At 38.1% G+C, this 15,307-nt stretch overlaps 1 protein-coding gene across 1 annotated transcript in view; it reads right to left on the reverse strand.

Moving 5' to 3' along the window:
* Positions 1-866: 866 nt before the first annotated feature.
* The window catches only part of RAB20 (RAB20, member RAS oncogene family), a 26,618-nt gene continuing 12,177 nt past the window's right edge, over positions 867-15,307 (reverse strand). Inside the window, exon 2 of the mRNA XM_085318135.1 lies at positions 867-1,952. Within this exon, the coding sequence (XP_085174261.1) occupies positions 1,420-1,952 (533 nt within the window). The 3' untranslated portion in view covers positions 867-1,419. The remainder of the gene's footprint in view (positions 1,953-15,307) is intronic.

Genomic DNA, 15,307 nt, shown 5'->3' on the forward strand with positions numbered 1-15,307 from the left:
GCATTAAACTGCAGATCTCTAGCAAATTCAAAAGATGACAAAGGAACTGTACTTCAGTCTACTCAGTAATAATTTAACTATTTGTTTGGGAATTGCGTCCATATGCCCCAGACAACTACAAGTTGAGTGGATGAGAGAAAGGCAACGACCAAACATAAAAACAACCAACCCTTCAGTTCTAGGAATTGATCCTAGAACTCACAGGAAGATGCAGAAGTCRCCCCACAAAAAAATCTTGCAGAACTGGAAAAACATGAGCTGCCTTTTTCTTTCTTGTTTCCGATTAACTGACAGTTCCTCACTGTGGTTATGATGTCTCTGTGTGAGATCCTGGCTCATTGCACATGTTCGCTTTGTAGCTGGGAGGGTTGGGAAGTGCTAGGAGTAGTATTAGCCCACCTTCTTCACTGCAGCAATGACAGGAACCACACACTTCATTAGTATGTCTTCATGTGCTTTCCTACTGCACAAAAGGCAGTTTCTCTTCCCTTCCTACAGCATTAGCCTGCTTCACATCAGAAAATGCCAGTCCTCACTTCCCTTCAGATAGAGGCAATGTCACACACAGCTGCTGAAATCAAAGCTGTAGCCTCATCTGGACACAACTACAGAGTTGGTAGGGAGAAGGAATGCAGGTATTAAAGAGGGATCTGCAAAAAAAGGCAAACTAAAGTCCAACCATAGCTTCCTTCCCTCCCCACAAACTTTGCAGACCACATTAAAAATAATTACAAATGAAAGGTTTTCTGTTCATTTTCTTTCTCCTGCAACTTAGAACTAAAGCAGCAAAACACATGACACTGCCTGTTAACACATGAAAGCTCCCAAAAGGAGCAGAATTGACATTAATGAAGTCTCCACATGAATAGTCCATATCGACAGTGACTTTAATAGTACAGCTTCTGAATCTTACACTGTCATAGCTGACATTARAAGACTGTAATTTCTTTATTAGCTACAAATATAAATTATATCTGGATTTCTTTTTTCTTTTTTGAGAATAAAAAAAAAGTACCATGTATTCAATTTTCCAAAGTTCAGATCACAAGGARAAAGATGACAGTCATGTGAAAGCAGTATACAGTACATAAACAGATACTTTACATGCAACATTAAATGGCGAGTCATTAAAAATAAGACTCCTTCAAGACTGCTCAAACGATTGTCACTACCAATTGTACTAACACGTACTGCTACGTCTTTAGAGCCCTTTGAAACCAGGAAATTTTGCTCCATAATTTCGCTCATTCTCATTAACAGAGTTTCCCAGAAACTTTTAATGTTYAGAAGATATATTTTTATTCACACAGCATTTTAGTCCATTTATTCTTTGACTTCTCTGGTGAACTCTAAGCACTTCTTACTGTTCAGATTGCTACAGTGAACAGTCCCTTCCTTTTCCTACATCACAGAAGTCATTCAGGCACAGCAGCCAGATTTTGTCCTTTTTGCTGGTTTGTAATCAGTAATGTCTACAGTTTGTGGTGGTCCCTCAGCCTTCTGCTTTACAATTATTGGTACTACCATCTCAAAGACCGTTTCAAAGAGGTAGTCCACCTTATACCCCGTTTTTGCACTGGTCTCAAAGCACATCTTCTCAGCTGCTGGAACATCCTTCTCATCCAGCATTTTATATTTCAGTATCTTTTTATAGAGTGCAATTGCATCCTCTGCATGGACTTGTTTTCGCACCTTGTTTGAGCCACAGCTGGCAGGTGACTTTTCAGGTCTATTTTCATCTTCTGCTTCGGGTGATAAAGCACAGTCATCAGTGAGGTCAACTTTATTTCCAACAATAGCAAAAATGCAGTCAGCACTTGCAGTATCTGTCAGCGCCAAGAATCTGTCTTCCAGCTCCATCAGGCTCTGGAGGCTGTTTACATCGTACGTGAGGATCACGGCAGCTGCTCCTCGGCAGTACATAGAGCCAAGGCCATGGAACTGCTCCCGTCCTGGCAAGGGTATAAAAGCAAAACAAAACAAAAACAAAACAAAAAAACAGTTAGTGTACTGGAAGCCACATAGTTAACTGAGTAAAAGAATTTAAGAATTTTTAGGTTGGGGGAAAAAAAAAAACATGTTATTTTATTTATGCCACATAAACAGCTACCCTGTGCTTGCATCAACAGATGGCCCATTCCACCTATCTAACCATTTACAAACAAAAATTAAGTTCCAGTGTTTCAAACTCAACTAGAATTTATTAGGTGTATAAATGCGGTACACAATTTGTAAGTAAATCCAGTTAAGAAATCCTGGCTGAAAGTCAGCAGCCCACTTATCCCTAGGTTTTGAAGAATTCAGTAAGCAGTTTAAACTTTGAGTATATGTTCACAGTTCTCAGGGTACATTGGCTTTACAGGAAAGGATTTTTTTCTTTAATAATGCCATACAAATCCTGCACTATTATGTGTCTGCCCCACAATAAATACCTACTCTTCTTAAAGAATATTAAACACATACAATATAGAACCCTAACTTCATTAACAGTAATTTATCTTTTCATGAAACTGTTCTGATCATCACACAAGCACCAGCAATTAATAATAAAACATTTCTCCTTGCTTATCATTCAGTGAATCTCTAACAGCACTTCCACCAAAGCCTTAATGGTCTCCAAAATTTACTTCTTGGAAGACAAAATTTACCCTTCTTAAAGTTTTGGGGAGGAAATAATGCTCCCAGTAGCTTCCAAGAGACCATGGGAAATAAGGCAGAAGAAAGGCAAGCAGTATTTTCTTCTCCTATGGAGAACTGCAACTTGCTCCAGTCAGCAGCCATGTGTAGTGTTTTTGCTGCAGCACATTCACTTTAATTCCTGAAACCCAGCTGAGAAAAGATAAAGCACCCTGGATTTCAAGTGGTCCTCAGATTCAGCCTGAGATCACTACAGAATTGTGAATGAACAGAGAAAGAGACAAGAAAAGAATGCGGCTTCCAAAAAAACAAACAAACAAACAAACAAACAAACAAACAAACAAACAAACAAACAAAAACCCCACACTTAAAACACTTCACTTCACACAGGGGCTCCATTTCTAGGAGACATGGAAGTGATCTGGTTACATTCTTCTTTTGCACAAGTCTGACCACCACAAGTTACAGTTTCATGCAATCCTTGTAAATGACTGTGGAATAGCAAAGACAGAAGAAATTCATGCTGAAAAATACAGGTTTCTGTGTATTCAGAAAACAACACATCTGCACATGAACATACAATTATAACTTAGAGCCTTATCTCCAGTCTGTGAGAATATATACACACGTATACATATATATATATATGAGTCACTGCAGACAGTCTTTTGAAATTCCTCAGCACACTACTTAATGTTGGTTAGAAGAGACCACAGATACTAGTAAATCAAAAATGGAAAACATTAAGTCAGAACCTTAAATTCACAGCTTGTTTCATCTTGAACACTGTGTGAAATTCTGGTAACTGTCAGAGAAATAAATTTTAAAAGGAACATAGTGCAAAGTACAATATAAAGAGGTATAAAGTAAGGTGACAAATGCTCAGAAGTATGATAAACTTTTGTACAACACAAGGAAAGACAGGGGGATTCCGAGGTCTGGTGAAAAGATGATTGGAAAAAAGGGTATAAACAGAAGTCTGTTTTAAATTCCTGCCTAGCACAGGAGAAAGTAACCCAGAAACAACTATTTACTCTTTATTGTAACACAGGAAATGGGGATACCCTATCAAAAATCATGCATGGGTTTAAATTTTTTTCTACACAGATAATAAATGAGTGTGGCAACTGGTGTTGCAAGATGTTGAGGCAGTCAAAAGTTCAGTGAATGGAGTTCAGAAAGGCAAGATTATGGAGAACTGCATCTGTGGTATTTTATATAGACTGGTTCATTTTCCTGCAGTAAAAGAAATCCTTTAACCAGTGATCTGGAAAGTAAGAAAAATGGGAAAAGAACAAAACTAAACAAAAAAAGAGAGAGAGATCCTCTGACTCTGGGTCAGGACAGGATTGGGAGGTAGGGGAGGAAGATCATTGGTGCTTTTACACTTTTTCTTAAATTTAATGTTCAAAGTTGTGCTTTCAGTTGCACTGCAAGTTCTTAAAAGTCTCTAATTTCTAGCTGGCAGTTTCTGCCATGACCTACTTTGTTTTCATCAGAATTCTTTATTATAYTGCGGTCTGGAAGCCACAAAGGAACATATATTCTGCACAGTTCTCCCACTTCAGATGCCTAAGCCATAAAATCCAGCCTCCAAAGTCATTTACTACAGCAACCAAATGCTAGAATGCTAGAACAATACTAGTACTTGTTTTATGGCATTTGTATGCTAATTTAATCAGTTCTCTTGCACAGCATAATACAAACCATGACACACTCATTCTACCTACAAACTGGCTACTTCTACAACTTACACATTGTCAGAAAGCAAAAAAAAAAAAAAAAAAAAAAAAAAAAAAAAATTTTAAAAATTTTAAAAAAAAAACAGTATGAAGAATTTGTCTTACATAAGGGATTAATTATATCAGAGGAATTATGGATAGTCTCTTTTGCTCACCCCCACAAGCTACATAAACATGCAGAAAAAAAATGCATAGTTTATTGTTGGCTGCACAGTCTCCTTGTACAGACCACTTGTAGCTCTAATAGGCTGGAACAATCCTGGATGTGGGGAAAAAAAGTCAAAACTATGCAAGAGAGGCAAAACTATCACAAATGCAGAGAACCAAAGCAACCACAAAGAAATAACACCGGGGAAATTCTCAAAGCCAAGCGATCAAACCCAAACTTCATCTTTCTTTTCAGCTATATATCATGCCTTATTTACAGCAGTTCCATGCTCTTTCRACTGTCCCACTGCCTGCAACATTTACCATTCCCAAAGGCTCCCATTAGCTTCTCAAAGGCTCCTCCAGCAAGAATATGAAATCTTGTTAGAGACTTCACCCATCCCGGAGCAATGCAGCCAACAGGCCTTTTCAAAATCCTGTGAYGGCTCGCCACGAACAAACCAAAAAAACTGGAGGCAAAAGGACCTCAGCATTGTAAGGTTCTTAAGAAATTCAAAGGCGGATGAAAAGTAGTGACCCCTGCAAGAAGCACATCTGATAAATTAGCAAGGCTACTTTTAAACTGTACTTTAAACTTTTTAAAGACCTAAGGCCGTGGCTTTGCTCTAGGAAGCTTCCCGTAGCACCCATACCTCTCAGCTGGAAGGCTGTAACCCGCGTGAACATTTTACCGCGATAGGAGCGCAGCCTCGCCGGGGCTCCCTCGGCCCTTCTCAGGGCCCRCAGCCTGCGCTGCGGGATCTGCTGGGCAGCGGCACTGCTGASATCGCTGCCCTGACCCGCTTCTTGGAGCTCCTCCTGTCCTCCAGCCCCAGAAGAAGGTACCTGAAGTAACCTATTAAGCTGCTGTAACAGGCTGCCCGATGTTCAGGACAGCGAGAGACTTTCTTTGGCCAGATTTGAGTCTGTTCCCTACCACCACCTCTTCGAAGGCTTTCACTGCACCTTAAGTAGTAACACAACTTCCCACAYGCACACTTTCAAGAAATCCTCGACAGGAAGAGCAAATTTGAAATGTCTCAATATTGAGAGCATACAGAAATGAAAAAATAGACTCTTGCTATAAGCCTTGAGGGAATAAGACACCACAAATACTAAACAGCTAGAAAGGTCTTCCAGAAAGTACTGAAGAAGAGCTGTTGTTATTCTGATGTCAAAGTCTGAAAGGGGACCTAAACTCTGGGTTTCYAAAGTAATAGTGAGGAAAAGGATATGAAGTTGAGTGAAAGAATCATGTTCGTATTGTATTAAAATTGGACAGGAGTGCACCAAAATTGCCCGGAAAGTTCCAGAGACAGCCCATATAACCAGACACTCTCCAAGGCTTTTCACTGTAGTTTCAACAGAACCATAACCTGGACAGGATTGAGAAGAATTAGCGCAGACGCCAGGTATCAGCTAGGCTTTCCCTTTCATCTTCTCCATTCTCTCTTACGGTGTATCTGAGCGTATGCAGAGTAAGACAGGAACTGTGCCCTCAAGAGAGCACCGAAACAGGGAGGGAAAAAAAAAAAAGACAAGACAAGACACCCATGACACAGCACAGAGAAYAGCGTTAACACGGAATTAAAGAGTTCTGCTGCAGTGAGATGAGGGTTCACGGGTTACTTCAGCAGGAACACCCGSGTGAGCAGAAGGGCAGCCTCAAAAGCAGCTCCCTTTTGAGGGACAGCGTTTCCCTTTGACTGCAGGCACAGCAGTGTAGCTATAACCCTTTAAAAAGCACAGAGGAAACAAGTTGGCTAGGAACTGCAGCTTCTGTTTGCACAAGCAGACCAAGAAATCCACTGACTACCAAAGAGCTAACAGTAGCAGTCCTTGAAGGCTGCAGGAAAATGCCCCTGCTCACAGGTGAGACCCTGATGAAGTCACTGTTCTTTATTGCTTATTCAAGGCTGGTATTTACTCCTTCCAGATGCTTCATCCCATTTCCCTTGAAGTTGAGCACTTTATTAAGAAGGACTGGCCTACGTCTGTGGTTTAGTTGAGGATAAAAATAAAGCTCTCTACCCCCAAAGGATTAAAATGGACAGCATAAGCAGGAATTAGTGGAAAGGAATGAGTCTGAAAACACTGCAGCACTCAATTTTTTACGCACCCAGAAGCTGTTTGAATTCATGATTTCCTGATCCATAAGAAATGCCAACCTTTGTTTTTGCTCCAAGGCAAAGCTTCCTATGGAATAAAAGGGAGAAGGGGAAGGGGAAGGGGAAGGGGAAGGGAACCCTGAGTAACTAGAAAATACATTTAAACTCCACCCTTGCCTTCCCTCAATAACTTACATACACTCGTGTACACTGACTTCTCAAAATGCAGCCAACCTCTGGCTCTACTAAAAATCAAACAAAATATTTATTTKATTTATGCTCATTACTCAGAGATGAATCACCATCCAAGATGATGACTGTACCACATTTCAGGAGTTTCTACTGGAGTTATTAAAGTACAGATGCCTTGGCAAAGGCAGAAGGCAACAGAAACATAGAAAAGTACTGATCTTATTACCCAAAGGGCTTCACTTTCAACTTGTGAAGTAGAAAGAGCTGCACGTAGAAGAAGAAAACAACCACCACATCAGTTAAGCCAACAAAGAACAAAGAAAAACGCCTCAGTGCATCTCTCCAAAGAAAAACCATCAAAACCAGTTAAGAAAGCAGCCTCAAGTTCATATGATTCAGACAAGCCTATTCTACTTCCAAATGCAACTTGCACTCAATTTCTAAGTCAAGAATCTCCATCTCATCTTAAAAGATTTAAATGGCAAAAGAGATCATCTCTTTTTTWAATCTAAAATCTATGTATTTTTGACTTAAAGAGTAAATAGTTCTGAAGTATTTGAGCAAATAGTTCTGAARGAGTCTGAGCCTCCCAAGTCCCTCTAAACTTCTCCACTCCAAAAACGTGAATTATTTTAGGCTTGCAAAGTTCTCTTGCTATAAACCTCAGTTCAGAACGAGTGACCTCTCACTTAGCTAAGACAGGAAATTATGACCAAATGGAGCATCATCCTTCAGTCATCTGAAACAGTCACACAARAAACAGCACAAATTCGTATTATACCCTATTAACTGGTACTTTATTTGGACACAAAAAGCCAAGACTAGAAAGTCTAGAACTTATCCACTGCACAACATTTCTGTAKGAACTACTTAAATACCCTCAGATCTAGCTGCAGAAAACGGGGAACATTCCAAAACACCTTTATAATAAAATAAAAATTAACACAACTTCAGGCTGTAAAGCATTTTTCTTTCCACTCTAATTTAAAACATAAAAAGCACACAAAAGCATGGCCACAGTGCAGCTATATTCCTTCCCCTCACCAACACACACGCACATACACATAAGTCACACTACTTAGCATAGAGAGCGTACAACCTTTTGTCCAAAGTTACTAAGCTCCAAGCCAGACAGCTTTTAGAAAACTTACACCGCTGCTTTTATCTATATTAAGGAATTACACTGAACCAGTTATTCTYGTCCTCTAAAGGCCAGCTTTCAGGAAGGCACATATTCAGGATACTGCTACAAATATCTTCACATAAAAAGAGAACACAATATCCAAAGGGAGACAAGCCCCAAAYTGCAATGAGCGAGCAATGTATTTGAACTATCTGTCACAGACAAGAAAGCCTTACTAACCATAAGCAGGAGATATTTTCTAAGATATTCAATTGAAGGACATTTGAATTACTAGCAGGTCTCAAGAAATAAGTTCAGAGCACTATTATAAAGGAGAATTGTTATGTTATTTTCCTGATCTGGAAGTGCTATTATGTCATATTGGTATAATCTAGTTTCCATGGAATTCACATGCAGAAATCCTATACAACATGGTAGTACATATAAAATAGAAATCTACCAAATATTAAAACCAAACAAAATCAGATCTGTTAAACTGAATATGAAGAACCTAATAATTTATTCAAGAAAACCCAACTGGTTATATAACTGGGGCCAAAGAATGGTTTTGATAAAATGTGAAAYGCTTTGGGACTATAATCCCAAATTTATGATATATGGTATGCCAGTATGAATCTATCCCAAGAGATTAAGTTGTGGCCTTCTGTGTAAATAAAGGTATTGAAGAGACACTTTTGAGATTTCTGCTAAAGTAGCATCAGTGGTCCAGCACTATCTGGGGTACATAACAATTAAAAAGAAGAAAAATACACAGTGAATTTTAATTGAATACACCTTGAAAGGATTAATTCTTCAATGCAATTTTAAAAAAATTAACCATAAATCAACTGCTTATATAACTATTTTTCCCCTGCAGCTGTGCCAATATATTTACCAGATATTAATATATATACTCCATGGAGTAAGAGGAGAAGCTATAAAAGCATTTGGAAAAAGATGGKTGGAATGATTAGTTTTACCAAACATCAAGGCCTGTTATTGGGTGTTTTATTTTCAGTGTAATATGCAAAGGAAAAAAAAATAAACTTGTCCTTTATTTCCACTCCTTTAAGTAGCAAAACCAAAATCCTTTCAAGCATCTATATAAGCTATTCACATTCTGCCAACAGAAGACTAGTGCCTGGAAGGCTAGTCTACACCAGCAAATAGCAGCTTTCATTAAAAAGTAAATCATTTTTACTTCCCCTGCTTTAGAGAGGGCACTAAGAACTAATCACATACTTCTCCCTACTATGTTTCACAAAACACAGACGTGGAAACAGATATAGAAAGCAAGAAACCTTAAGAAAAGGTTTTTAAAAAAATACGAACTATAGGAAAGGACAAAAAAAAAATCAAAGAAGTTTTGTTCATTTTGTTTATTCTGATACAAAGAGAGCACATGATTTTTTTTTTTTTTTTTTTTTTTTGAGTTGCAGTTACCACCAATAACGGCTGAGAAAGGAATCAATTCAGAATCTTTACAAAAAAAGAATCACTGGAAGACAAGTAAGCTGGAAAGCATCTGAAATAAAGAAAAGCGGGACATCTATTTACTGGAATTAGAAATTTCAGTACTCTCTAAACCTAAGAATGCTAACAAATTTAACAAAGTAAATTATATTCAGACTACTTTTCCTACTCCTCCCTTAAAATATAATAGCTCAACTATAAATAACTGACACATCATAAATAAGGTTTGCAGGACATGTTTCAGCAGGGACCATCAAATTAGAAGTAAAGAATTTTGTCCTAAAAATCTGAGCTACTTCACCTATCTTTTAAACTAAGAGCCTTCCCTTAAAAATGACTAATAATTTTTTAAAATAATACTCTACTTCTTTGTAGATTCAAGTTTATTTGTAGTTACAGCTTTCCCCCAAAAAAGGTAACATAAACAGCAAGCTGAAATAAATGACAGTAGGAACTGTCATTAGACYTGCTTCTCTTTCTATGGTTTTCATCAGTTAAAAAAAGTGCTTACCACTGTATTTTGGCTTTTTTGCTAAATACAACCAGAGCATTTATTGCATAATCATTTCAAAATACCCTAACAGACTGGGAAAAATCACATGTGTGCCCCCATGTAGCATTCCTTGGTCAAACTTGCGACTATACCAGTTGGTCAAGCAGTTTCAACTAACTGTTCAATGCTAGCTATAAAAACACCAACTCAATAAACATTCAAAAAGTGGGATTTTGGCACAACACATATGAAACAATTCATCCAAAGAAGTTCATGTAAATGGTCCTTTTATTGTTAGGTAGGACAACCACCACACTGAACAGTTACATGGGAATAATGTGAGCATAGTGCAGTACAAGTCACATGCCAAATTCCRTAAGACGTGGTTAATGACCTACAAGACCATCTGAGCTTTATCTGAAGCTGTGATGCATTCTTCTTCAGCAAAAGGGCACACAGAAGTCAGCTGAATAAAAATATCAGAATAAAACATAATGGGAATTTTGGCTACAGAAAACGGGAATTTTTAAGCAAATGTGAATTTTTTCAGATGCTCCAAGAAAGAGTTATCTTTTTAAACACACATTGGTATAATATACCAGAATAAATTTCTGGTTGCTAAATTTTGTTCTGTTGTGCTAAAGAAATCACTCAAAGACAGACAGCCTTAAATCAGAGCACATCTTTAAAGAAACAGCAGTTGAACCATGGTTCAGCTAAAAACTTGCTTTGCTTGTTTGACAGTTAACAGTGTGATAGTTCACAGAGAAATGTGATTTTAAGTAGAGGCTTCACTTTTTAAAAGCAGCACATGCCTGGCAGTTCATCTTACATTCATTAAGATCAACCCATTGCTACAGCCCTTCAGAGTATGCGGAGTCAGAGCAGTATCAAAAAAGCTGATCATTGCAGATAGATTCTCTCACTCACATTTCAGATATAATAAACATCACCCAATCTTTTCAAATTCTGTACTACTGAGTTGCAAACTAGTTTAAATTGTCCCAGAAACTTTCTTCATCCAGCCTTCACAAGCAGTTACTCAATTTTCATTCCATAATTGGCAATGAAGACTTTCATCTACCCATCCAAGGACAGTCCTGTTGGACACTTTTATGAGAAGGAGATTCAGCTTTCAAAGCCAAAAAATACAGACAGACAGATAGATTCACAAAGTAAGGCCAGAGATCACGTTTAATCTTCATTTGAGCCTGATCTACTGCATAACAACAATGACAGAATTTTGGTCATCCCTCATCTTGGGAGTGAGGAAGAATTTGTATTTCAGAAGGCAGTCAAACAACTTTAATATCCCTCAAATTAAAGTTTTCTGCATTTCAGCTTTAAGACCTTGGATTTTGATAGACCTTCTTCATTAAGTATCCCTTTAAAAAAAAAACTCTCTTCCCTAAAAGGTACACCTGTGTCACTTAACAATAAAATCTTTGGCCTTACAAAAACAAGGTTAATACTCATGCTCTTTGTTTCTATCAGTTACCCTAAACCATGCTCGTAGCTCTTTTCTCCAACCTTTCCTTATTATTCTACATCCAAGATTGTAAAATAAAGTGATCTCACTAAAGCTACATGGTGAACTTAAACTCTTTACTACTTTCACCTCTCTGTACACGCCATATACTTTTCAGAACAAACTTAAGCTCTGGGGCACCACAGAGTACCAAAAGCTCAGTCAGTTTGCCATCTACTACCAATTCAACAGACCTCACAACAAAAGACATATTTTTGCCCAAATGAATCTAGCTTAACCTGTTAGCAGCACTCCATATCATTAGTCTGTCTTCCTGTACAGCCTTGTATGTTTGCTTACCCTGCATAATTTTAGCTGAAATCATCTTTTTATAAAGAGACTGATATACTGTGTGCATCGGACTAAATACAGATTCATGGTATCTAACTGGAAAACGTCCTCACTAGCAAAGGAGCTTCACAACTCCTATACAAAGAAAAATAAATACTATCAGAGATGGTTGCTATTTTGTATTCTACAAGACTTCACCCACAAAAAATATATATATATATTCAACATTTCTGAGATAAAAGAATATTAAAAATATGTTTTTGCATAAATACAGAATTTTCTTGTTGACAAGAAACTAACTTACTATGTTGATAAAAATCAAGCCTGAGCTTTGAAACAAATTCTGTTTTCAAAATCAAAGCTCTCACAGAAACCCCAACTTTATTCCACCACTATGGTTTCTTTCCAGAGTTTTAAATTTAACGTATTATGCTTAACAGCACAAGGCAAATGTACCTAGCTGCACTATCTGGCATGCTTTTTGCCAATAAAAACTTTGAGTAGAACTGACAAAAAAAAAATATATTTGCAGTTAAAGATCCCATTGACCCCTCCACCATCCTGGCTGCCTTTTTCATTTAGCGAGGTAAGACTTGCTTTGATTCAAACCACCCGTTTAGTTTAGCTCTCTTGATCTGCTTTGTTTATTTTTAAGAGAAGGAAACATCCCCAGAAGCTTCAAGCAGTTCACAGTATTTTCAGCTGTCTGAAAGCATAGCAAAGTGCCTTACGTAAGAAAAACAGAATTGACCTTAGTCCTGCCACCCCAGCAAGCACTTCTCGACTGTTTCTGCAACACAACCCAAAAGAACACCATCAATATTTACCTTTCCCCCTACACAACAGCGAGGTTTCAGAGGAAGACATTTTATCTAAACATCAAAGTCTGGCCAAAGAAATGAAGGGATGCCAGATCTACCAGACATTCTTATCTCGTCTAAGAGGGTATGTTCTGCTTTAGCTGAAATCTAGCAGGAACATGATCACTGCCAAAAATAGAACGTGACACAGAGCTTGAGAATTACGTGTATTAAGTTTCCCTACATCTGTAACTAAAATGGGAGCGGGGGTGAAAGGATTTAGAAATTTAGATTTAGAAATGTGKTTTTTTAGTAATCAAAATCTAAGCAGCGATGTGAAATTCTTCTGAAACTTTATGCTTAAAAGAATTTTAAATGGCCACTTAAGAAGGAACTGGTCATGTGGCAGATGACCAACCTCCTTAAGCAAAGATATGACTGGAACAAAACCATTGTGGATTTTGAAAAGGGAAAAAAAAAAAGAAAAAAGAAATTTAGAATTCACTTGGGAAGAGTTCTGCAGGAAGCAGGAGCACCAAATAGTTATCTGCAGCAGCACTAAGCGGTCAAATGTGACAGGTAACAGAGAGGCCAGTTGCAGAGCTGTGCTTATGTCCACGCAGGGCGCTCAGCCTCTTGGCACGCAGCCCTCTGCATACCAACCCATCTCGTCAGGGAAGGTCGCTTACAGAAAGGGAACCCACCTTCCACAAAGACAGCTCTAAAGGAAGCTTGTTTCRCTTTCCACTAGCTGAAAGCTGATACTTTTYCCTTGAATTTACAGTTCTTTCMCAYGGAAGAACAGGCAGGGATGATGACCCCTTGTGTACCRAGGCAGTTACCAAGCAGAGGTCTTTACCATGTCTTCATCTGCAGCTTTTAGAGTCACTCAAAAAAAAAAAAAAAAAGAGAGAGAGAGATCTTCAAAGCCCAGCCGCCCTCCCTCACAAGTTTGCTCTTTGAGCTCAGAATTTGGTCTTGAGCTTCGGCAGAAATGCACGGCCTGGTTTAACTTAGGGCCTTTTGACGAGCTGCGCAGGACCTGGTAGACCACCGCACCTACTGGACGCTTCACATTGCTCCGTAAGGAGCTGGTGAGCGGCCTTGGCTTCTAACTCATCCAAGCAAACATTGATACAGGGGAATGATTAAAAACAGGCAGAGATGGAGAGCATTAACTGAAGTTAATGCCTCGTAAACCTGGATCAATAAGCTTTCTGAAGTCCTAACACCCCAGTTAGCTGATCCTCCTCTCAGTGGAGAGAGGCGGCACATCCGCTTCTGCCCATTCCCTCACAAAATGAGAACACTTCCTGGTTTTTATCCATTTTTATTCCTGTTTTGAGTTTACTTAAGGTTTTCAACTTCCTCATTAGACACTTTGCTTGTGTCTTAGATATCTCTCTTGAATTCTTCTTTTAAAGCAAAATTTCCCACAAAGATTTTTGCAGAATAGCAGAAGGGTAGCTACACATGATCAAAGTCAATACAGTAAATCATACCATTTTTGAGCACGAAAATACTATAAAATTAATAAAAACATCTTAAGTGACTGCAACATTTTATAGAAGAAAAATTGTTTATAGTTATTGAAATAACTATATAAATATATATATGAAATAAGTAATAAACTCTTTGGATTATATTTTCAGAAGAATTTTGTATACAACTATAAACAAAATTAAAGAGTTTAATTCATGATCTTTATTTTTCATTTTCCATATCACCTATTCAACCACAAAAAAATCTAAAATATTTCTGCCTCTCAGTTCTCAGTCTTCAAATCCCTATCTGACTACAGGAAACTAAATCACCAACATATAGCTCTACACTCAAGTCCATGGTTGAGTAGTCTCTAGCAGATGACTCCCATGAGCCTAGCAGAGGCAAAGTTCAGCTGTGCAGGAAACAGCACAAATACCTGCATTGCATTCTTTAGAGTGACTATGGCATGGACCAGTATAACCCAGCCACCAGAGTCACCAACACCAGTGAGCTGGCAATCACACTGCTTGAACACAACTCAAGATGTATCCAGACCTTTCTCAAGGCACTGCTCAACCTACAGAGATTTTCAGGGATCTCTGGAGACCTTGTACCAGAGGCAACAGTTTTTTTCAGCCTTCAGGAATCAGCTGGGAAGAATTTTAGGGCAATGCAGCCAGGCAAGACTGAGAATGCATCTTTCTGCCCTTCACCACAGCTGAAGATCATCATGCTCCTCCACAAAGTAATATGGCTTTATTTAGCACAGGGACTGGGGTCCTGTGACATGTAGAAATTGCCAGCTGTGCTCCAAATGTATTAACCATGGTTCCTTTTGGAGATTAAATTAAGTACTAAGCCAATATGTAGACAGTACCATAAGCAATACTTCCAAAAATTTTTAACCCTACCAGTACATTCCCAATTGATTGGGAGTGAAGGACASAAAGAAGGCTAGAAATATTTCAGACTGACCTTGCCTTGCAAAAATGAGAAAGAAGTTAGTCCAAGACAGCAGCTGAATGCACCACTATTCACCACTGGAAAAAAAAAATTGTCTACAAAACACAACATTCATATTCTGAAAAACCCAGACTAGGTTTCACCAAAAGAAAAAAAAAGAGGAAAGAAAGAATAGAAAGAATAGAAAGAATAGAAAGAATAGAAAGAATAGAAAGAATAGAAAGAATAGAAAGAATAGGAAAAATAGGAAAAATAGGAAAAATAGGAAAAATAGAAAAAATAGAAAAAATAGAAAAAATAGAAAAAATAGAAAAAATAGAAAAAA

This window comes from Rhea americana, unplaced genomic scaffold (genome assembly GCF_003343005.1).
Source record: "Rhea americana isolate MKP2758 unplaced genomic scaffold, rheAme1 scaffold_52, whole genome shotgun sequence".
Lineage (NCBI taxonomy): Eukaryota > Metazoa > Chordata > Aves > Rheiformes > Rheidae > Rhea > Rhea americana.